Below are 24,166 nucleotides of genomic sequence, written 5' to 3' on the forward strand. Positions count from 1 at the left end.
CATTGTAGCTGTACTCCGGTGCGTGGGGAGAACTGTGAATCCTAAAAATTAATTTCAGGAGCCCCTTGTGGGGTATGTGCCCCAATATAACTGTCATATGTGGGCATGGGACTATGGGATGGAGGATATGTGATGGGTATATGGGTATGGGACTATGGGATGGAGGATATGTATGATGGGTATATGGGCACGGGACTATGGGATGGAGGATAATTATAATTTGCTATAACTAACCACAGTTACTATGCCCGGGCAGCGCCGGGTTCTTCAGTTAGTTCAAAATAAAATTAAAAAAAATCAAACATACACGTATTTGGTATCGCCACGTTCAGAATCGCCCCATCTATGAAATATAAAAAAGGACCCCAAACTTCAGCATTGTTTCCACCACAGAAGCATGAACACAGGTCAGCTCCTTCTTTACTATGGTTCCAAAAATATCTGACGCTGATCAATTGTCATTTTGTCCCATTTGTGTTTCTTTCGCAGAGTCGGACATAGAAGACCTCCTGGAAGAGCTGCTGTTCTGCCTCATTCATCTCATTGTGGAGCTTCCTCTCCTGTAAGTAATGGTCACGGCGTTCTGGCCACTGTCAGACATGACGCAGGCTCTTCTGGATCTGAGTGATGGTCGCGGCTGAAACTGCTGATCGATTGCAAGGATTTGAATGATTTGCTCCACTCTGACGTGTGTGGCCTATTTTTCCAGGTTTTCTGGTCAGAGCATGAATTTCTGCAGCCATTCTTGGCGATCCTGACAGTGTGCACAGTGTCAAGATTGAGCAGTCACATAGCCCCGCTGCAGATATTCCTGGTGTCTGTTTGCTTGAACTGACAATATAAAGTAAGCACATATCCTTGTAGTGGACTCGGCCCCTAATAAAGATTGCACTTTTAGTGCTCTAATGGCTTCTTCTGTTCAGCAGAAACTGACTTTTAATAATCAAAGATGCTAATTAGGTTTTTCGGCGCACCCTGGGTGTGGCCAAGACGCACAGGACATTCCTCCGCCCATTGGTTTTACATGCCCCGCCTCCCTCACTGGTGATTGACAGCACTGTTACATGGAGCGACCTCTGTCTGCAATCCCGCCCTGTCAATCACCAGTGGGGGGGGTGGGGCATGCAAAGCGATTGCGCTGAACAGTGCAGTGAGTGTCTTGGTCACACCCGGGGTGCACTCCGCGCTCTATTAGCATCTTGCAATAAACTGCACTCTTTTGCAGAACAGAGGTAGCGATTAGGATCCTAAAGGTGACATTATTATAGTGGCTTATTCTCGTACAGTGTTGTGCGCTTAGTTTACACTGTCAGTTTGGGCCGACATACTCCCTTTAACATCTTTACCCTTGTGTCGAGGAGAGGCCGTTTTACCAGTGAAGGGGACCTCCATGATATATGCATAGTGGAGTTACCTCTGTAGACCATTGGTCATCAGCCGCAGGCACTACAACTCCCAGTGTGGCCTGATAGTAGAAGCATGCTCGTGGTCTTGTGTTAGTTGCGTTTATTCCTGATGTATCACATGCATAAGTGTGGACCCCCCATATGGAGCCTTAGGGACGGGGAGCCCCCCTTAAATTTCACCCCCAGAGACCACTGTATGGATAGCTTTGTCTGCAGACATCCTGCCTCCACAGTCCATAAATCCGCTCCCTGCGTGTCTTCACACTGCAATCTGTGTTTCCTTCAATTTATGTGCCCTGAGCCCGAACAGCGAGCAGCCGCCCTGGATCTCCTCGTGTGCAAGTAATGAATGTATCTTCTGATAAGTCAGATTTACTGAGCGCTGAAAGTGCAATGTACAAGTCCATTAATAACGTCAGCGGCTGCAGTGAGCAGATGCTCCGGCCGCTCCTCCTGATAGACTGAAGTCTCAGCGGTGGGAGAAGGAGACAGACTGTCCGGCTCTGCTGACAGCCTCCTGTCCGCCAGCAGATAAGAAACCACGAGATGTACAGGAACGCCGAGCCGGAGCCCAAACTAGGATTACGTTACATTAAACATACCAAAAGCAAAAGGTATAAACACCATTACCCTGACAACATGGGCTGCAGATACATGAGGTATGACTGCACTACACGTTCCAGCGGGAATGTTGCCCGAGCTATTATAACACCGCCAGCCACAAAGGGCGCTCTGTATTGCTGCCAAGCGATGTGCCCCCCTTACGGTGTCGATCGCTGCATCGTGTCTGTATGTTGCCAATCGCGGCGTGGCGTCTGTACGGTGCCAATCGCGGCGTCTGTACGGTGCCAATCGCGGCGTGGCGTCTGTACGGTGCCAGGCGTGGCGTCTGTACGGTGCCAGGCGTGGCGTCTGTACGGTGCCAGGCGTGGCGTCTGTACGGTGCCAGGCGTGGCGTCTGTAGGGTGCCAATCGCGGCGTGGCGTCTGTACGGTGCCAACTGCTACATCGTGCCCTACCGGGCTTGTGTTTCTCTCGCGATGTCAGTGACTGCTTTTTCATGTTTTAACTCTCCCTCTCACCAACCAGAACGAACTGATCCTATAGGGTTAGAAGTTGGATATGGACAAATGTACGACTGCATCCCACAGGAACACATTATGATCTGCAGTGGGTATTATTTAGCAAGCCATACAAAAAGACAAACGGAGTTTTTAAAAAAACAAAAAAACAAACTGATGCGTTTCTGACCCTTAATCATAGAGAATAACAATTATTTTAGTTTTGAGTTACACTTTTTTTTTTTTTAATTTTTTTTGCAAACAGTTGGTGCGCCAATGGATGCACGACTCTCCTCCTCCCTGGCCGTTGTGCTCCCGGCCTGGTGGGAGGAGAAGTTCATCTCCCACCCCTCTAATCCTTTTCCCACCCACGTCTGTTGGTATGGTCGCTGCATGGACGACCTCCTTCTGCTGTGGGTGGGAAATACATTGGAATTTTCCAGATTTACTTTGTACCTAAATGACCTCACCCTTAATTTGAGATTTCCTTCTAATCCACCATCAGAATCCAGTGGCAGTTTTGGACCTTTGTCTTTTTGGTGATCACATCAGTGGTAATGTACACGGACTTTCAAAAGTTTTCTATGGTGTTGAGTTCTGGAGACTGGCTAGGCCACTCCAGGACCGTCATATGCTTCTTATAGTTATTCTTGCTATACTATGATTAAGGGCATTCTGGACACCAAATTTCGTCGGTTTTTTTAACCCCATTCACGGCCAGAGGTATTTGCGTTTTTGTTTCTTGCTCCCCATCTTCCCAGAGAAATAATTTTTTTTTTTTTGTCAATGCGGCTGTTAGGGCTTTTTTTTTTTTTTTTTTTGGGCGGGACAAGTTGTACTTTTGAACAACTTCACTGGTTTTAACATGTCCGCGTACTGGTAAATGGGAAATAAATTCTCATTGCGGTGAAATTACACAGTTGCGTTTTTTTTTTCACTGTGTTCGCTAAATGCTAAAACTGCCCTGCCATTATGATTTTCCAGGCCATTACGAGTTCATAGACACCAAACATGTCTAGGTTCTCTTTTATCTAAGTGGTGAAAAAAAAATCCAAAATTTGGTATTAAAATAAAAAGCGGGCCATTTTCCGAGACCTGTAGCGTCTCCATTTTTCATGATCTCAGGCTGGGTGAGGGCTTATTTTTTGCGCGCCAATCTGCCTTTTTTATTGATACCATTTTGGTGTAGATATCATCTTTTGATTGCCTGCTATTGTATTTTATTGCAATGTAGCAGCGACCAAAAAACGAAATTCTGACGTTTTGAATTTTTTTCTCATTACACCGTTTAGCAATCGGGTTAATCCTTTTTTATATTTCATAGATGGGGCGATTCTGAACGTGGCGATACCAAATACGTGTATGTTTGATTTTTTTTAATTTTATTTTGAACTAACTGAAGAACCCGGCGCTGCCCGGGCATAGTAACTGTGGTTAGTTATAGCAAATTATAATTATCCTCCATCCCATAGTCCCGTGCCCATATACCCATCATACATATCCTCCATCCCATAGTCCCATACCCATATACCCATCACATATCCTCCATCCCATAGTCCCATGCCCATATATCCATCATACATATATCACATAGTCCCGTGCCCATATACCCATCATACATATCCTCCATCCCATAGTCCCGTGCCCATATATCCATCATACATATCCTCCATCACATAGTCCCGTGCCCATATACCCATCACACATCCTCCATCCCATAGTCCCGTGCCCATATACCCAACATACATATCCACCATCCCATAGTCTCATGCCCATATATCCATCACACATCCTCCATCTCATAGGCCCGTGCCCATATACCCATCATACATATCCTCCATCCCATAGTCCAGTCCCCATATACCCATCACACATCCTCCATCCCATAGTCCCATGCCCATATATCCATCATACATATCCTCCATCACATAATCCCGTGCCCATATATACCCATCATACATATTCGCTATCACATAGTCCCGTGCCCATATACCCATCATACATATCCGCCATCCCATAGTCCCGTGCCCATATACCCATCATACATATCCGCCATCCCATAGTCCCATGCCCATATACCCGTCATAAATATCCACCATCCCATAGGCCCGTGCCCATATACCCATCATACATATCCTCCATCCCATAGTCGAGTGCCCATATACCCATCACACATCCTCCATCCCATAGTCCCGTGCCCATGTACCCATCACACATCCTCCATCCCATAGTCCCGTGCCCATATACCCATCATACATATCCACGATCCCATAGGCCCGTGCCCATATACCCATCACACATCCTCCATCCCATAGTCCTGTGGCCATATACCCATCACACATCCTCCATCCCATAGTCCCATGCCCATATACCCATTATGACGACATCATCACCATGGCAACCGTTATGACATAAACGTCCCCATTGCAACCTATAATGAATCAGCGTTGCCATGGCAACCATTGTGACATCATAATGAGGGGCGGGGCTTGATGCACACACACTTTTTGCCCCATTATGTAGATAGGGGAAAAATTGTTTGGTGAATTGGAACGCGCAGGGTTAAAATTTCACCTCACAACATAGCCTATGACGCTCTCGGGGTCCAGACGTGTGACTGTGCCAAATTTTGTGGCTGTAGCTGTGATGGTGCGGATGCCAATCCCAGACATACACACATACTTACATACACACACTTGAGCTTTATTTATTAGATGGGGCGAAGGGGGGTGGGATGATTTGAACATCTAATGGACGTACAACTGGACCTCCGAATGTTATGAGTTCGGATCGATGTCTCCGAGGATGGTTGGTATCACACGGAGTCAATCACCCAGAACTGAGGCCAGTAATTATAGTAGTGTCGTATCCGGTGGCAGCGATGTCTCACTGTGAAGACCTTATTGGGCAGGCAACTCGTAGGAGTAAATGTCCTTTCTTCATGGCCAGTAATATCTGTTCTCATGTACTGGAGATATCAGACATTCATTTTTTCAGAGACTTTGTCGCTCCTCGCTGTTTTCTATGATGGTGAAAATGACCCGTCGATTGATCCCAGCTGTGATCTGTGGCCTCTTCTTGGGCATCCAGTGATGGGATCAGGCAATTTTTTGGTCACAGCACCTGACAGTGGTTGTTGAAAAAATCCAGTGTAGAAGATCAAGTTTCGGACACAGAGCTGCCGTACGTTGGCACCTGTCATGCTTGTTCATCTTTTGAAAAGGCACCGATCTTCGTGGTTAAAAGGGTCATCCAGAGCTGTGATGCTGCATTTTGCCTGCACTTTTTTTTCCTTACGAATACGCACTCTTTAGGTGCAAACGGACTCCTACGTATTGTATAATGTCATCATTACGCGCATGACGTCACGGCAGCCTGCTGATCAGAAGAGGCAGCAGTCGCGGCATCTTGCCTATCAGAAGAGGCAGCAGTTGCGGCAGCCTGCCCATCGGAAGGGGGCGTCGGTCGTGGCGGCAGCCTGCTGATCGGAAGAGGCAACAGTCGCGGTAGCCTGCCGAGCGGAAGGGGCGTCAGTCGTGGAGGCGGCCTGCCAATCCGCAGGGGGCGTCGGTCGTAGCGGGAGCCTGCCGATCGGAAGAGGCAACAGTCGCGGCAGCCTGCTGATCGGTAGGGGCGTCAGTCGTGGAGGCAGCCTGCCGATCAGAAGGGGGCGTCAGTCGCGGCAGCAGTCTGCCGATCAGAAGGGGCGTCAATCGCGGCGGCTGCCTGCCGATCAGAAGAGATTGCAGTAATGCCAGCATGTAAGACATTTGCAGGCTTCTGGACCAGAACCTTTTTACTCCTGTGCTAATGAAGTATTTGCCCAAAGTAATCTCATTAGGCTACTTTCACACATCTGTTTTTTGCCGTCAGGCAGGATCCGGCTATTTTTAGAAAAAACGGATCCGGCATAAATTTTGGAGAACTGTAGAAACGGATCCGTTTTTCTGCTGGATCCGTCTAGCAGGTTATATCTGTTTCCTGGGGGCTGGCCAATTGGATCTGAGCATGCGCAGACTTAAAAAAACGGATCCGGTGGCTGGATCCGGCGCCCATAGACTTTCATTGTAGCAAAAAGCTGGAAGCGCCGGATCTGGCGCTTCCGGCTTTTTCGCCGGAGACAAAAAACGTTACAGTAGCCGTTTTTTCCAGACGCCGGAATGAGACAAGTAGCCGGATCCGGCAAAAAACGGATGAAACGCAATGCCATCCGGCGCGATCCGGCGCTAATGCAAGTCAATGGGGAAAAACTGGATCCGGCATTGCATTTTGCCGGATCCGGTTTTACAAAAAAAAGCCGGATCGCGCCTGACGGCAAAAAACTGATGTGTGAAAGAGGCCTTAGCCGTACTGCAAGATTTTATTTTATAAAGTCCTCCACTGGACGAGGCCGAAGTGTAAAAATAAAGCAGATTGATCCTTCTATTCCTTTTTGTCTTTCACTGTATTATTCTTTGTTGCTGGCATCGGCGGCCCCAGTGACATTCACCGCCGAGTTCTTGCCCTCTTCCCCCACATGCCAATTGTTTCATAAATGTGAGGTCAAAATACTAGGAAGCAGTCAGCGCTATATATCCTGTGTCTGATTGCAGTATATTGTGCACAGGACAATGTATGCGCTCCGTCATTGACACGGTGCCAGTTATACCCTGGCCATCCTGTCGTCAGACCGTCGCTTCCTTCCCATTCTATTCACTCTTTCCTTAATCATGCCTGATTTTGCGAATCAATTCTATTTTAATATTGGAGAATTCCAGCTTTCCCTTTTACTCTATTTCGGGATGATGGTGAATGCTCCGTTCTCCCGGACAAGTTACTGGGACTGGCTGCAGTTCCCCTGCACAGGCAGGTGATGCCGCTGAGCTGGGAAGTAATCTAGGATCAAACCTAAACTTTCACCAGTCACATTTTATTTTTTTGTATCTGCAGAGTTTTTTTTTTTTTTTTTGCCTCTTTATTATTCACATTTTCCTATTTTTTTTTAAGTTTTAAATTGTGTTCCTGTCAATTAGAATTGCTTATTTTTTTCCTGGTCGCTTTTTTTTTTTTCTTTTATCTTCTTGTTATCTGTTCTCCTTTCTCATTTTCTTTTTTTTTTCCTTTCCATTTCTTTGCTTTCCTTAAACTAAATGTCCCCCGTTAAGGCCATATCAGACATTTTTGGGACATTTCATCATTTCACTTCTTACTGAAGCTGGTATATTAGACACAGCAACAGAAAATTCTGCATCCTTATTTGCGTTGCTCACATGTATCTGCTAAGACCCAGCAACTCCAACCGGCACTTGGCAATCATGTAATCGCTGGGTTCGGGGGAGGAAGCACTGTCAATGTGTTGTAAACTGTATAGACAGTTATTTCAGCTTTGTCTTTACATCGATCAGGAAGGCAGAGATGGTAATAAACTACCTCTTCCTCCTTTATTGAGGGTCCAAGAGTGCCTGACCACCAGTTACCTACTCCTTGATGGCGGTAAGCTCGATGATGTCACTGATGCTGTGCTTGCAGCAGCTCAGTCTCTCAGTGGTTCTCAGCCTGGACGGTTGCTTCTTGGCACCGTCCAGGTTGAAAACTTTATCCCCAGACATGGATTACTGCGTGGGAAAGAACAACATAGAGGTGACGGATATGATTATTTTTTATTTTTGTTTTATTATAGAAGATGAAGGATTCAGTGGAATGGGTGACATGGGTATGGTTTAATTTAGAATCATTAAGAGAGTCTGTGTCATTCTTTCGAATAAAGGACTTTATTCTGGTTGTGTCTTTATTTATGTTTAAAAATAGGATTAGTAATGGATAGGTGTCTTATAGACGTCTCTCCATTACTAAGCCGTGGGCTTGATGTCACCGGACAATACAAAGGTGACATCAACCCCACAAATATGAACCCCACGTGTCACTACTACAGGGCAAGTGGGAAGAGCCGGGCAAATTGCCAGAATTGGCGCATCTAATAATGTTCCTTTTCTGGACGGCTGCTATTTTTAGGCTGGGGGGGTGAGCAATATCAATGGTCCCTTACCAGTCTGAGAATACCAGCCCCCAGCTGTTTGCTTTAGCTTGGCTGGTTGTCAAATGTGGGGGACCCCCATGTCAATTTTTTTTTAATTATTGAATTTAAAAAATACCATATGGGGACCCCTCTGTTCTTCATAACCAGCTTTGCTAATGCTGACAGGTGAGGGTTGCAGCCCCCACCTGTAAGTTTTGCCTGGCTGGTTATCAAAAATACAGGGGAACCCACGCCGTTGTTTTTTTTTTTAATTATTTAGAGCGCAGGCGCCAACTGATGAATACTCCCATCAGCCGCTGCTTGCTCTTGCTGTTATTAGCGGCAACAGGCATAGGCTGATGGTAACAGTAGTCCTATCATCCTATCAGCCGACTCCAGCAAATGGAGGTAAATGTTTTACTTTTGATCATAGCTGCTGGCTCATGCTTTCATTTGACAGCATCGGAACGATGGCTGTCTGGCGGTAATGATTTTACCACTGATCATCAGAAGCGGTGTTTTTGCACGTGACAGAGCAACAAACACTTGGTGTTTGGAGGGCCGAACCCGAACAGTAAAACAGACCTTCAGGTGAAGCAAATACTAGCAATTTTGCAGTGGAATGCTTATTAAAATTTGCAGCCGTTCTTGAGATACCAAACTTTTATTTTGTTTGCAGCTCATTGCTTTGGAGACCGACCACCGCTGGTTGACAGCAGACCGACCACCGCTGGTAGACAGCAGAACATTAGCAGCACATACAAGCTCTATATTATTGAGCTTGTAAGCGATTGTTTTGTAGTTGGCTGAGATTGCTGGAGAATGCTATTACCTCCTAAACCCGGCCAGCTTTAGCACAGTGCTGACAAGCTTAGGCTAGTTTCACACTAGCGTTTTTTTGTGCTGCGTTAGGAGCGCACATGAAACGCATGTGAAAAGCGCATACAAACGCTTGTAAACACTGTGGTTTTTTTGTAGCATTATTGTGCGTATAACGACCAAAAATCGCAGCGTTTTTCATGCGTTTGCATTTTTTATGCGCAATAAACTAGAGAAAAAATCCTTGGAAAATTCTTGCAACACACTCAAGCAATGGGAAAGCAGTGGGCGTGTCTTATGGAAATTCTGTATATAGCCCCTATTTACAGCTGAATTCTTCACATTTGCTTGCATTTGACTTGAGAAACATGGATCTGTGCTGGAAGAGCTTTTACTTTTACTTGGATCTGGACATGAGGACGGCTCAGGCTTATACAGTTGCTTGCCATGAACAGAGGGAGAGAGAGGCAGCGAAGACGGCAGCAGCGGCGTATGTGGATACATCCCATTATTGAACTCCGGGAGAGCCGTGGAGCGTACCACACCCTCTACAGCGAGCTACAGGCAAACCCGGAGAAATTTACGGATTATACCCGGATGACCCAAGAAACCTTTCACTATTTGCTTGGTCGGGTAAAAGAAGTCATCCGGAGACAGGACACGCAGCTCCGGCGTGCGTTTACTCCTGAGGAACGCCTCCTGGTCACATTACGGTACGCAGTTTTCATAAATCAAAGGCTGCAGAATTTTTTTTTTTTGTAATTAAACGTGTGTAAAAAAATTTACGTACACACAAATATTGTTTTCTTGTTACAGATTCCTGGCTACTGGAGAGACCCTCTCGTCACTGCACTTCCAGCACTGGATTGGAATCTCCACGTTGTCTGGAATTGTAGCGGACACCTGCCGGGCTCTCTGGAACGTTCTTTGTCCCGAATTCATGCCCATGCCCACTGCAGCAAAGTGGCTGGAAATCGCCGAAAGATTCTGGACTGTCTGCAATTTCCCAAACTGTTTAGGAGCGGTGGATGGGAAACACATCCGGATTATCAAGCCCAAAAGAACTGGCGCTGAGTTCTATAACTACAAAAAGTACTTTTCTACTGTACTGATGGCCATTGCGGATGCAGACTGTAAGTTTCTTGCAGTGGACATTGGGGCATTTGGCCGTGGGAATGACTCCCAGGCTTTTAAGACATCGGACATGGGCCGGAGGTTGTATGGCAACAACTTCGATTTCCCCATGCCACGTCCTCTTCCCAACACCGAAGGTCCGCCACATCCATTTGTAATGGTTGATGATGAAGCGTTCCAAATGTGCCAACACCTCCTCAAACCCTACTCCAGCCGGGACTTGGACCTACAAAAAAGAATTTTTAATTACAGGCTGACCAGGGCCAGGAGAACAGTAGAGTGTGCCTTCGGTATACTTGTATCTAGATGGCGCATTCTTGGCACAGCTATTAATCTGAAACTGGAAACAGTGGATGAGGTGGTCAAGGCCTGTGTTCTACATAATTTTGTAATTTCTCGAGAGCACCCGAACTTTGACCTTGATGATGTTGCTCCTGATCCTTTGCCAGAATTTACACAGCACCCTCTCAGGTCATCCGTTGAAGTTGGCCAAACAAGGGACCAATTTGCGGCCTACTTCAACTCAGATGTAGGACGGGTGGAATGGCAAGACCAAATGGTGTAAAAAAAAAAAAAAAAAATGTATTGCATGTTGTTGGTATGTTAATAAAAAAAACTGTTTTGCTACCAGGGCTGTGGAGTCGGAGTCGGAGTTAGTTTTGGTCGGAGTCGGTAGAAATGTCCGACTCCAACTCCAGCTTTAAAAAAAAAAATGTATTAATATTTCATAATTGAACTTTCATATGAATTTTATAAATGTTACTCAAATATATATGTTCTATCAAACTATGAACAACAGTGATAAGCAGTTCTGCTGGAGATAGACATTTCTTACTTCTTGTGTGTCACTGTTCTCCACTGCCCTTATCTAATCTTATACTTGGTTAACCTCATGCTGCCCCAACCCCCCTACTTACAATGTATGAAACTGAAAGTAAAAATGTGTTGCAAATTCTTAGTAGTAAAGCTCCTCCTCTAGACTAGATCATACTAGGTGTGTGTCTTCCAAGCATCTCACAGCTGCCTGCTACTCAGAAGAGGAAGACTGTAAGAAGTATTATCCTTTCAACAAACTTTGCATCAGTTAACTGTGAGTACATGAGGAATAATAACAGTATTACTGACCACTATATCAGTTGTACGACCTGGCAATAATTTTGTACAATTGTTTTTAGGAAAAACAATTGTCATTTGGATTGTGAATGCAGAATTAAAAACCTGAGAATGTCAAAGAAGCATCACATTAAATCAGCTGTATTTGAACATTTCACCATCACTCAAGATAGAAAACATTATGTCTGTCAGTGTATGACAAATGATCCAGACGAAAACAAATGCTGTGAAGCCAAGATGAGTGCATATTCAGGCAAAGATAAAAATGCTCCTACCAGAGCTTCTAATCTAAAGAGACATTTACAGCGTTTTCATCCAGAAGTACTGAAAGCAGTGGATGAGAAAGACTGCATCCAAACCAATGAACCAGTGCCCAGCTCTTCCAGCCAAACAAAGGAGCAGAGAACTTTGCAGCCATCAGTTGCAAGATATTTTGTCAGTGACAAAGTTACTGTGACAATGACAGTAGATACATTTAAAAAACAGATCATAGAGCTTGTTGTAAAGGATAGTGTGCCTATTTCATTATTTTCACGACCAGCTTTTATGTGTCTGAATGGGGAAATGGCCCGCAAGCTTGGTGTTTCTCTGGAGAGAGAGAGTATTAGAAAATTAGTAATCGAAGAAGCTTTTAAACAAAAGGAAGAACTTAAAAAAACTCTCAAGGGACGCTTTCTGTTTCTTAAAATGGATGCCTGCACACGTCACAGAGTGAACTATTTTGCCATCAATGTCCGATTTGTTTGTGACAAAAATGAAATAGTTACCAAGACATTGGCAGTAAAAGACACCAAAGCTCATCACACCAGTGAGTTTCTCCAGGTCTTGGTGGAAAAGGTTCTGCAAGACTATGAACTTAAAAAAGAGCAAGTTCTTTCTGTCGTAACTGACAATGCTTCAAATATGATAAGTACTATTAAGCTAATGAATGAGAGTAATGATGGTGACCAGCAGCTAGAAGAACATTCTGGGTCCACAGACACAGAAATGTTTGAAATAGAGGAACACAGTATTGTAACTGAGGAGCAAACTGAAGTTGCTTCAGATGAACAGCAACATGATAGTTTAGATGATCTTGTTGAAACTGTGTCAATATGTTCTTTCATTCATCACATGCGCTGTGTTGTGCATACGCTACAGCTGGCTATAAGAGACAGTCTGCAAGAAGGACATGCTGCTGCACTGATTGGCAAGGTGAGAAAATTGGCTACTGTTGCCAGAACCCCTAAAGTTGACTCAATTTTGAAGAGACGTGCTGGAAAAGGGGCAATTATTGATCAAGCCACACGATGGGGCAGTACTTACTTAATGATTCAGCGCTTGGTTGAACTGAAAACCTTTCCTGTAGACATGGCTAACCCTCAACTGACGCTAAATGAAAGTCAGTGGAATCAGGTGACTGAGCTGGAAAAATTGCTAGAGCACCCATTTACAGTGACTAAAAAATTACAAGCAGAGGACTTAACTCCAGGTATTTTCTTAAAGGAGTGGAAGAACCTGATGTTTCGCCTGTCCCAAAGAGGAGGGTTAATTGCAAGTGGCATTGCTACATCAATGAAACGGAGAGAGGAGCTACTATTACAAAATAACATTCTTTTGGCAGCTGTTTATGTAGACCCAATGCATCGGATTCTTCTAGATGATCAACAGCTAAGTAAAGGAAAAGAAGTTGTCTTTGAAATAGCAGTAAGGATGAAAGGGTTGCAGAACAGTCAGGAGGAACAAGAAGAATTTGGTCGTCCTGCCACATCTTCACCCTCATCATCAACTGATGAAGAATTTAATTTCGAAAAATATTTGGATCACAAGGACCGTGCAAAGCGTTCCCGCATAGAAGAAGAGTCATCCCCATCAAGGAACACAGCCAGTACATTTCAGCAGAATTTTTCATGTGCACTAAAAGAAATTGAGAAATTTGACCGGTCATCAAAAATAACAGTGCAACAAGCGATTCCTCTGTATCCTGACATTGTCAGAGATGTTGCCCGAGTGGTTACTGCTTTGCCACCAACACAAGTTAGTGTAGAGAGGTTGTTCTCTGCTCTCAAAATAATTAGATCAGATTTGAGGGCATCCATGAAGGAGGATCTGACAGAGGCAATACTTTTTCTGAGGACAAATTTATAGATTTCTTCTTATTAACTGCATAAAAGTGTTTATTGCATATTTACTTACAGTTTAGAAAAGTTAATAAGTTATTTGCTATATTCTAATTGTATTCTTATGTAGTTTTTGCTCTAAGTGGTCTGATTACTTATATGATGGTGAGAAACTGAATAAGCACGATGTTTAATATTTTACAACAGTAAACTTGTTGTTATGAATTGGCCATTTATGAAGGAGTCGGAGCCTGATAAAATCCAGGAGTCGGAGTCGCAACTGTGGCTTACCAACTCCACAGCCCTGTTTGCTACCTGTACTGAGTGCATTCTCAGTTTTTACACTCCCAATACCATTAGCAAGTAGCCAGGTGTATCAGTGAATTTATGATGCTGTGTTTTGTGCATCATGAATTCACTAATACTCCTGAGTAGGCAACTCTCTACATTCGTGTAATATTGCACAGACTAGATACAGCAAGGTTCCCCAATTTCAGTCCTCAAGGTCCACCAACAGATCATGTTGTAATGAAATAAAAAGAGGATTCCATACAACATGATCTGTTGGTGGCCCATGAGGACTGGAGTTGGGGAACCGTGCAATATTACAAGAATGTAGAGATTGCTGTGGAAAAGACAAGTCATGTAGATTTGTTGCGTTGACAACACATATCTCCATGACTGACACAAGAAACATGTCAGTAATGGAGATATCTGGTGGCAAAAACGCTAAGTGTACGGCGCAGTATGTGTACGGCGCAGTGTGTGTAGTTGGCGATAGATAAAGTAACCAATCCAGATTTTGTGAAAGCACAAGTGCACATTTATTTTATAACAAAAAAAAAATTTTTTTCATTAGGAATGACGTTTGGGGGAAGTTTGGGATACTTTGGGTGTGTCGAGAGACGAGGAACGACTGGAGGTTGAGGAAGGGGTTCTAGGAGAAGGGGCGACGAAAGTACCGGGGGAAGGGAGCTCTGGAATGGGACAAGGAGGCATGTTGAGAGACATTAGGAGGAGAGGGTGGATGGACGAACAAAGTTTTTTTTTTTTTTCTTTGGCGCAGGAATATCCTGCCCGGACTGACTGGCAGCCTGTGAATGCCTTACTTTTGTTGACCACCTGGTGACGGTGGACTGTGGCGTTGCCCTGTAAAAAAGGGAATGCGGATCCCCACTTTGCTGCTCTGTGGTGGCGGTGCTGCTGCAAGTGGCAGTGACGGTGCTCCTAGATGGGGAGAAAGTTGGGTCGGTGCTCCGAGCAGGAGGCTGCCTGTCTGGGATCTCAGCCAAAGTTCTTTGGGGACTCCGAGGAGGAGAATTGGTGGCGGTTGTCTTTCGATGAGGAGTGCTGCTGGTGCTCCTTTGATGATGAGTGCTGGCGGTGCTCTGTTGCTTAGGAGATGGCGGTGCTCTGTGGCTGATGAGTGCTGGCGGTGCTCCTTTGGTGTTGACTGGTGGTGTCAGTGGCCCAAGCAGGTTCTGTGGTGGTTTGGCTCCAAGCTGGTGGTGCTTTGGCGGTGGTGGTGCTCCATACAGGAGCAGCGCTTGACATAGTGGTGGTGTCGGAGGAGTGTCCAGCAGCACTCAGACTTGAGGTGGTGTAGTGGTGTCCGGCTTCGCTGGGAATGCAGGTGGCCGTGCAGTGATATGCAGCAGAAGTCGGTAGTGTGGTAAAGCGAGTCAGCAGTGGAACTGTTGGAAATTACACCACTGACTGCTGAACATACCGATTCTGCTGCATAGCCTGCAAGTAAGCAGTGTTGCAGGCCTGTAACACACTCAGCTGTTGCTCAGGACTAAGGTGTTCCGCCTTGCCCTTTTCAATTTTACTGAAAAAATGGTGCGCTGGTCTGTTGAGGTCAGCCTCCAGACGGTCAAGGCGCTGTGCGAAAGAGTGGATGAGGTGTTCCATGTGGTTAAAACCACGTTCCATCAGGGAAAAACCGCTTTCTGTTCTGGCGGCCAGCTCCTTGAGGCTGGCCTGAAAGGCCTCGCTCAAGTGCATGAACTCGGGCATGACATTCCTGTCCGAGGCCCTCTGCCGCTGGCGGGTAGTGCCCGCATAACCAGTGACAGAGACCTGGGACAGGGGAACACCTGATGGACCAGCTTCCTGGTCACCAGCTGTGTGTGTTGCTGACCTGCAAGATGCTTCCTGGCTGTCAGATGGCTGGGACGGGTCCGAGGTCGATCGATGAAGGACTGCTCCCGGGACAGGTTGCAGGGTGCTGCTCCAGGTGCTGTGGAAAGAAAGGGAAAACATTAGTATCATGTATTTACAAGAAGCATCACCTGTGGAATAGAAAAGCACATAGTAATAGCAAAGAAAAAAAAAAAAAAAATACTTACGCTCTGCTGGCAAGGACCGGTCTCAGGAAAGCTAACTCACGATGATAGCGGTACTTTCTTCTGCGCCTTGCCGCTGAACCACTCCGAACCTGTCCCTCAGCACGAACATCTGTGTTGAAGCGGTCCTTCATCGAGCGCCAACGTGTGCGGATTTTGTTCACTGTTGGGGGAAAAAAATTTTTTTAAGATGCACTTAAGGCAACTTAAATATCAGCACACACACCTGATAGAACTTTTCACTACAATATATCTTGCCATAAAAGCACCAGTACCATGAGGACCATAAATCAATGCAGCAGTTGAAGACCAAAATCAATCACAGTGTGCCACATGGCATTGGTGTTTTTAATGCAAGAATATATCTTACCAAAAAAACACCAGCACCATCAGGACCATAAATCAATGCAGCAGTTGAAGACCAAAATCAATCACAGTGTGCCACATGGCATTGGTGTTTTTAATGCAAGAATATATCTTGCCAAAAAAACACCAACACCCTCAGGACCAAAAATCAATGCAGCAGTTGAAGACCAAAATCAATCACAGTGTGCCACATGGCATTGGTGTTTTCAATGCAAGAATATATCTTGCCAAAAAACACCAGCACCATCAGGACCATAAATCAGTGCAGCAGTAGAAGACCAAAATCAATCACAGTGTGCCACATGGCATTGGTGTTTTTAATGCAAGAATATGTCTTACCAAAAAAAATGCCAGCACCATCAGGACAAAAAAAAATCCATGCAGTATCACAGAGCATCTTTATACTTACTGAACGCCCTTTTGGAAGCTGCAGAGGCGCTGTCCCAGCCATCCATCATCGCTGCAGCCACCTCATTCCAGAGCTGCCGAGTCACCACTGTGTCTTTGTACTGCTGGTCACGGCTGTCCCACAACGGGATACGCTCCTCAACTAGGTGGATCCGGTGCTCGTTGTCGATGTAGACTTCTTCGTCATCCCATTGTTGAACCTAGAAAAAAAGAAATATATTAGAATGTTTGTAATTTTGGAGAATGAAAAAGATAGAAAAAGAAACAGAGAAGAAGTAAGATAAAAGATGAAAATAAAGACAGAAAAAAAAGGCACATTACATACTCACATTGCGTCTCCTCGCCACGACTTGACTACGCTGCTCCCGCTCAGACCGCTCCCGCACTCCATCTTCACTGCCCGTGTCCGATGTCTGTAAAGAAATAAAAAAAAAAACACATTTCTAGAGGCAGCTATACTTACCCAAAGGCAGCAACATCCTCACCTCACGATCAGCTTGGGCCAGTTCTTGCTGAGATGGCGAATAGACCGTTCCATAAGAAGACATGCTGAAATGAAAACAAAATAAACATTAGTACATTATAAAATTGTACAGGACACACAGACATTATGTTGAAGAATACTCACATTTTGGCTCCTGAAGCTTGAATCCACACTTGGAAAGCTCTTCTGGGCTTTTGTCTACTCTCTGCAAGGCTGTCTGTAGAGTAATTGCCTGACCCTGAAGACACCTTCTTTTATCTACACTCCTCCCAAACAATGTTGCTTGTTTAGGGGGAGTTTTAGACAAGTGTCTAGACATTGTTTACTCAAAGCGCGTGCGCGCACAAGGAGCTGACGTGCGCGGTGCCAAGCGCTCGTCAGCGATCACATAGACTGTAATGCTCTTTTTTTGGCGCACATCGAGTGCGCGCGCAATTTTTTTAAGTATGTAGGCGGAACAAAAAATGCAATATGTAGCGTTCGGCGCGTACCTTTAAAATGCGCAGCGCACACTAAATGCTGATGAGCGCGTACATTCGCAAGACCCTGTGATCACCATGTTAAAGATAGGGGAACATTGCGCGTGCGCCCGATAGCGCACGATGCGCTGCGCGATCAAATGCTAGTGTGAAACCAGCCTTAGACACCAGCGGTGGTCGGTTTCCTAGATTACAAGTTGTAAGTGTTAATATCTCAAGAATGGCAGCAAATTTTACACTACTAGCAAAGTAAAAGTGATTTCCGAAATCTCAAACACTCGTTCCTTTTTTTCTTTTTGCAGATTTGAACAATCAAAGGAGACTATTATTTATTTATTTTTTTTCTTAATCTGCAGCTCGTTTCTTTCAGCTTTTTTCGCCTATTTAAATGAATCGGGGTTAAAAAAAAAAAGCAGTTAAAAAAATCCTTAAATGCACACACACTTTAAGTAGCGTTTTTTTTTCTGCCAACAATCTGGATTTTGCTGCAAAAAAAAAATCTGCTGCTAATACTCAGTATGTACACATACCCTAAGGCTATGTTCACACACAGCAGTTTTGTTGAATTTTTTTATGCAGCTAAAACAGTCTCTCTTGGCTGTAAAACACTGTATTCAAAACGTTCACTTTTTTCAGCATTTTTTACTCTTTCTGTTGCAGCATTTTTAGGGGGCTGAATACATTTGAGCTTTGTCTACAGCAGTACATGTTAAAGTTAGTTTTATTCACCAATAAATACAACAATAAGGCTTCAAAAACTATGCATGTGAATATAGCCCAATACAGGATGTAACTCGGGATCAGGAATGTATGTACACAGTTTTCACAAAACTGACCGTCCCATCTAAGCATAAACTAAATGTGAACAGGTTCTTATAAAGCACCTGTTCACACTTAGTTTATGCTTGGATGTTTTTTGAAATTTGTATTCATTAACCTTCTGACTGAGCACTCCACCTGTTAGCCGCATGTGTTTTTAATCACAGCAGGGCCACCACCCCTCCACAGAAATATAGATTTCAGTCTAAGGAGCGGATTTACATAGGTTCCCATACAGATGAAGACTTTTAGTCTAAGTGAGGATTGGCATTTAGTTAGGTCCTGGAAAACGAGAGACGCCTTACTGTGGCTTCCAGGTACACATGAATTGGCCATTTTATTCGATAAGCTTTCTCAATTTTTTATATTTCTAATGCAGTAATGCAATTCATTTTTCATGCTTCATGTTTGCGTGCTATAGCGCTACAGAGTGCTTCCTTTTTTGTTTGAATGTATGTACACTATTATGCACCAGCAGAATAGTGAGCGCAGCTCTGGAGTATAATACAGGAGGTAACTCAGGATCAGTAATGTAATATATGTACACAGTGACTGCACCTGCAGAATAATGAGTGCAGCTCTGGAGTATAATACAGGAGGTAACTCAGGTTCAGTAATGTATGTACACAGTGACTGCACCAGCAGAATAGTGAGTGCAGCTCCTGGGTATAATACAGGATGTAACTCAGGATCAGTGCAGGATAAGTAATGTATACACAGAGTGACTGCACCAGCAGAATAGTGAGCGCAGCTCTGGAGTGTAATACAGGAGGTAACTCCGCATCAGTAATGTATGTATACAGTGACTGCACCAGCAGAATAGTGAGTGCAGCTCTGGGGTATAATACAGGATGTAACTCAGGATCAGTATAGGATCAGTAATGTATGTACACAGTGCCTGCACCAGCAGAATAGTGAGTGCAGCTCTGGGGTATAATACAGGATGTAACTCAGGATCAGTAATGTACTGTATGTACACAGTGACTCCACCAGCAGAATAGTGAGTGCAGCTCTGGGGTATAATACAGAATGTAACTCAGGATCAGTATAGGATCAGTAATGTATGTACACAGTGACTGCACCAGCAGAATAGTGAGTGCAGCTCTGGGGTATAATACAAGATGCACAGTGGGTACGGAAAGTTTTCAGACGTCTTTAAGTTTTTCACTCTTTGTTTCAGTGCAGTCATTTGGTAAAGTCAAAAAAGTTCATTTTTTTTCTCATAAATGTACACTCTGCACCCCATCGTGACTTAAAAAAAACAGAAATGTAGAAAATTTTTGCAATTTTATTAAAAAAGAAAAACTGAAATATCACATGGTCATAAGTATTCAAACCCTTTGCTCAGTATTGAGTAGACGCACCTTTTGAGCTAGTACAGCCATGAGTCGTCTTGGGAAAGATGCAGCAAGTTATTCACACCTGGATCTTGGGATCCTCTGCCATTCTTCCTTGCAGATCCTCTCCAGTTACGTCAGGTTGGATGGTGAATGTTGGTGGACAGCCATTTTCAGGTTTCTCCAGAGAAGCTCAATTGAGTTTAGGTCAGGGCTCTGGCTGGGCCAGTCAAGAATAGTTAGAGTTGTTCTGAAGCCACTCCTTTGTTATTTTAGTTGTGTGCTTAGGGTCATTGTCTTATTAGAAGGTGAACATTCGGCCAAGTCTGAGGTACAGAGCACTCTGGAAGAGGTTTTCATCCATGATATCTCTGTACTTGGCCGCATTTATGTTTCATTCAATTGCAACCAGTCGTCCTGTCCCTGCACCTGAAAAACACCCCCATAGCATGATGCAGCCACCACCGTGTTTCACTGTTGGGATTGTGTTGGGCCGGTGATGAGCAGTGCCTGGTTTTCTCCACACATAGCGCTTAGAATTATCACCAAAGAGCTCTATCTTCATCTCCTCAGACCAGAGAATCTTATTTCTCATAGTCTGGGAATCCTTCATGTGTTTTTTAGCAAACTCTATGCAGACTTTCATATGTCTGGCACTGAGTAGAGGCTTCCATTGGGCCACTCTGCCATAAAGGCCCGACTGGTGGAGGGCTGCAGTGATAGTTGACTTTGTGGAACTTTCTTCCATCTCCCTACTGCATCTGTGGAGCTCAGCCACAGTGATCTTGGGGTTCTTCTTTACCTCTCTCACCAAGGCTCTTCTCCCACGATTGCTCAGTTTGGCTGGACGGCCAGGTCTAGGAAGACATCCGGTGGTCCCAAACGTCTTCCATTTAAGGATTATGGAGGCCACTGTGCTCTTAGGAGCCTTGAGTACTGCAGAAAGTCTTTTGTAACCTTGGCCAGATGTGTGCCTTGTCACAATTCTGTCTCTGAGCTCCTTGGCCAGTTCCTTTGACCTCATGATTCTCATCTGGTCTGACATGCACTGTGAGCTGTGAGGTCTTATATAGACAGGTGTGCGCCTTTACACATCAGATCCTATCAGTTTAATTAAACAGCTGGACTCCAATGAAGGAGTAGAACCATCTCAAGGAGGAGCACAAGGAAATGGACAACTTGTGACTTAAATATGAGTGTCTGAGCAAAAGGTCTGAATACTTATGACCATGTGATATTTCAGCTTTTCTTTTTTAATAAATTTGCAAACATTTCTACATTTGTTTTTTCCAGTCAAGATGGGGTGCAGAGTGCACATTAATGAGAAAATGAATTTTTTTGAATTTACCAAATGGCTGCAATGAAAGGGATGCCTTTATACCTGGTTTTTGGCCCCCTTTGGCAGTGACGCACTCACAATGTGGCCCCCAGACCTGTATAAATGGATCTCGGCGTTTTCAGTCTCCACTTTCTCTGTTTACAAGTGTTGTATTACCTCGGAGCACTGTGAGTGGGCTTGTGGGGGTCTTTCTCTTGGGGGGCACCATTACCAGTGAGAGGTAATTCACTCTGAGTGAACCATTTCCGTATTGCTGGCCATGTGCAGACCAGGCTCCCCATTTCTCTTTTGCGGCGGGGTCTCCGGCAGTGGGACCATCAGCTACCTTAATTTTGTTACAATTTTGTAGGTTCCCTCCGTCCCACCAATGTCTGCTATCAAGGGAGTATTCAGCCGAGAAATATGGCTGACCCTTACCTGTCATGTATTGCAGGGTGGGTATATATTGGGGTCTCCCCATTCTACTGACTGCATTTAAATGGATTGTGCAAAATTCATGGTTTATCAGCGATATAATATCGCTGGGGGTTCAACTTTAAGCACCTGTGTCGATCATCTGATTGTGGTTCTTGTTGAGACCCTGGAGGAACCTGGAATGATTGATGCAGGGTTGGCGCCATCACATATATTATGAGGACAATGTCTCAGATTGGCAGCATAATATTCTGCCACTCGAGTATTCCGTGCCCCCTTCTATAAGGTGATGGAAACCATTCTCCTCGGTGTCCATTTCTCTCCCATAAAAGAACAGACGCTTGCTTCTTCCCGCTGTCGAGCCCACACGTCGTACCGTATAAACAGCACATTAAGATATAATTACTAGACATAGGAGAGATAGAACATGACGCTGGGATGATTTCAGGAGAATGTTTTCTTTGGAGGGAGCGAGCAAGAATTTGGGGCCAAACACCACTTCCTTCGTTCCTCCCCCTCCAGAAGTTTGATGATAGCTCTGGGAATATCATCGATGCTCTGACCTGAGCTGCTCAGGAAGAGAACACCTAGTCCTGGGTAATAACAATTTAACTCAATTTATGTCTTTGGAAAAGTGATATTAAATCTTGTTTTTCTGCAAGAACCAAACTTAAAACTTAAAAAAAAAAATTCTTATGTAAAACCAGTAACTGAGTCTTTACAAAATCTGTCCTGTAATAAGAAGAGATTGACCCACCATAATCTGTTCATTATAGGCCTGTATGGCAAGTGGGGGTGGTCTGTCTTTTTACAGCAAGTGAGGCAGGCCCTTTTCGCTTTGCGACGAGTGGAGGCGGGCCCTTTTCGCTTTGCGACGAGTGGAGGCGGGCCCTTTTCGCTTTGCGACGAGTGGAGGCGGGCCCTTTTCGCTTTGCCACGAGTGGAGGCGGGCCCTTTTCGCTTTGCGACGAGTGGAGGCGGGCCCTTTTCGCTTTGCGACGAGTGGAGGCGGGCCCTTTTCGCTTTGCGACGAGTGGAGGCGGGCCCTTTTCGCTTTGCGACGAGTGGAGGCGGGCCCTTTTCGCTTTGCGACGAGTGGAGGCGGGCCCTTTTCGCTTTGCGACGAGTGGAGGCGGGCCCTTTTCGCTTTGCGACGAGTGGAGGCGGGCCCTTTTCGCTTTGCGACGAGTGGAGGCGGGCCCTTTTCGCTTTGCGACGAGTGGAGGCGGGCCCTTTTCGCTTTGCGACGAGTGGAGGCGGGCCCTTTTCGCTTTGCGACGAGTGGAGGCGGGCCCTTTTCGCTTTGCGACGAGTGGAGGCGGGCCCTTTTCGCTTTGCGACGAGTGGAGGCGGGCCCTTTTCGCTTTGCGACGAGTGGAGGCGGGCCCTTTTCGCTTTGCGACGAGTGGAGGCGGGCCCTTTTCGCTTTGCGACGAGTGGAGGCGGGCCCTTTTCGCTTTGCGACGAGTGGAGGCGGGCCCTTTTCGCTTTGCGACGAGTGGAGGCGGGCCCTTTTCGCTTTGCGACGAGTGGAGGCGGGCCCTTTTCGCTTTGCGACGAGTGGAGGCGGGCCCTTTTCGCTTTGCGACGAGTGGAGGCAAATTTTTAGCCCTTAACAGCTACAGGGTAATAAAATAGCAGGTCCAGGAAGCTTGCCTTGCACTATCTTGACTGTGTCACTTGTTTTGCTGTAGTTTTTGCCGCTGACTATGAAAATCTAAATGTTAGAATCAGTTTCTGACACCTACACAAGTTCAGACACTTATCACAGGGTACGCTAATATGACCTTTTTTCCCTTTCAGTGATATCACATACAGCATCCTGCTAGAGGCTGTCACTGCCCTCGTTGTGTTCCTGTCCTACCAGCTCTTCCGGAAGGAGATTATCCATGAAGGCATCATCCAGAAATACCTGATGCAGGGCCGCTGGTAAGTCGCCATTATATACACTGGAATTTGGTTGCATAAAAGTGGTGGAATGGCTGCAATATGTTACTTTGTGGAAATGAATGTAATGCATTTTTTCTCACATATCATATAGCCTGGTGCTAAAGCTTATATGAATCCCATTTCACAATTCACATTTTTAAATAATCTACTTAACAGTTGAGTCACTGTGTACATACAATACATTACTGATCCTGAGTTACATCCTGTATTATACCCCAGAGCTGCACTCACTATTCTGCTGGTGCAGTCACTGCATGCATACATTACTGGTCCTGAGTTACATCCTGTATTATACTCCAGAGCTGCACTCACTATTCTGCTGGTGCAGTCACTGTGTACATACATTACATTACTGATCCTGAGTTACATCTTGTATTATACCTCAGAGCTGCACTCACTATTCTGCTGGTGCAGTCACTGTGTACATACATTACATTACTGATCCTGAGTTACATCCTGTATTATACTCCAGAGCTGCACTCACTATTCTGCTGGTGCAGTCACTGTGTACATACATTACATTACTGATCCTGAGTTACATCCTGTATTATACTCCAGAGCTGCACTCACTATTCTGCTGGTGCAGTCACTGTGT

The 24,166-nt window shown here is 45.1% G+C and overlaps 1 protein-coding gene across 1 annotated transcript in view; it reads left to right on the forward strand.

Annotated features, from left to right (window-relative positions):
- The window catches only part of DYM (dymeclin), a gene marked incomplete at its 5' end in the record, with an annotated part of 271,700 nt that overhangs the window by 18,962 nt on the left and 228,572 nt on the right, over positions 1-24,166 (forward strand). Inside the window, 2 exons of the mRNA XM_073584839.1 lie at positions 490-562; positions 23,425-23,550. Of these exons, the coding sequence (XP_073440940.1) occupies positions 490-562; positions 23,425-23,550 (199 nt within the window). The remainder of the gene's footprint in view (positions 1-489; positions 563-23,424; positions 23,551-24,166) is intronic.

Source organism: Dendrobates tinctorius, unplaced genomic scaffold, assembly GCF_039654945.1.
Source record: "Dendrobates tinctorius isolate UK_male_01 unplaced genomic scaffold, ASM3965494v1 ptg000085l, whole genome shotgun sequence".
In the NCBI taxonomy this organism is placed as follows: domain Eukaryota; kingdom Metazoa; phylum Chordata; class Amphibia; order Anura; family Dendrobatidae; genus Dendrobates; species Dendrobates tinctorius.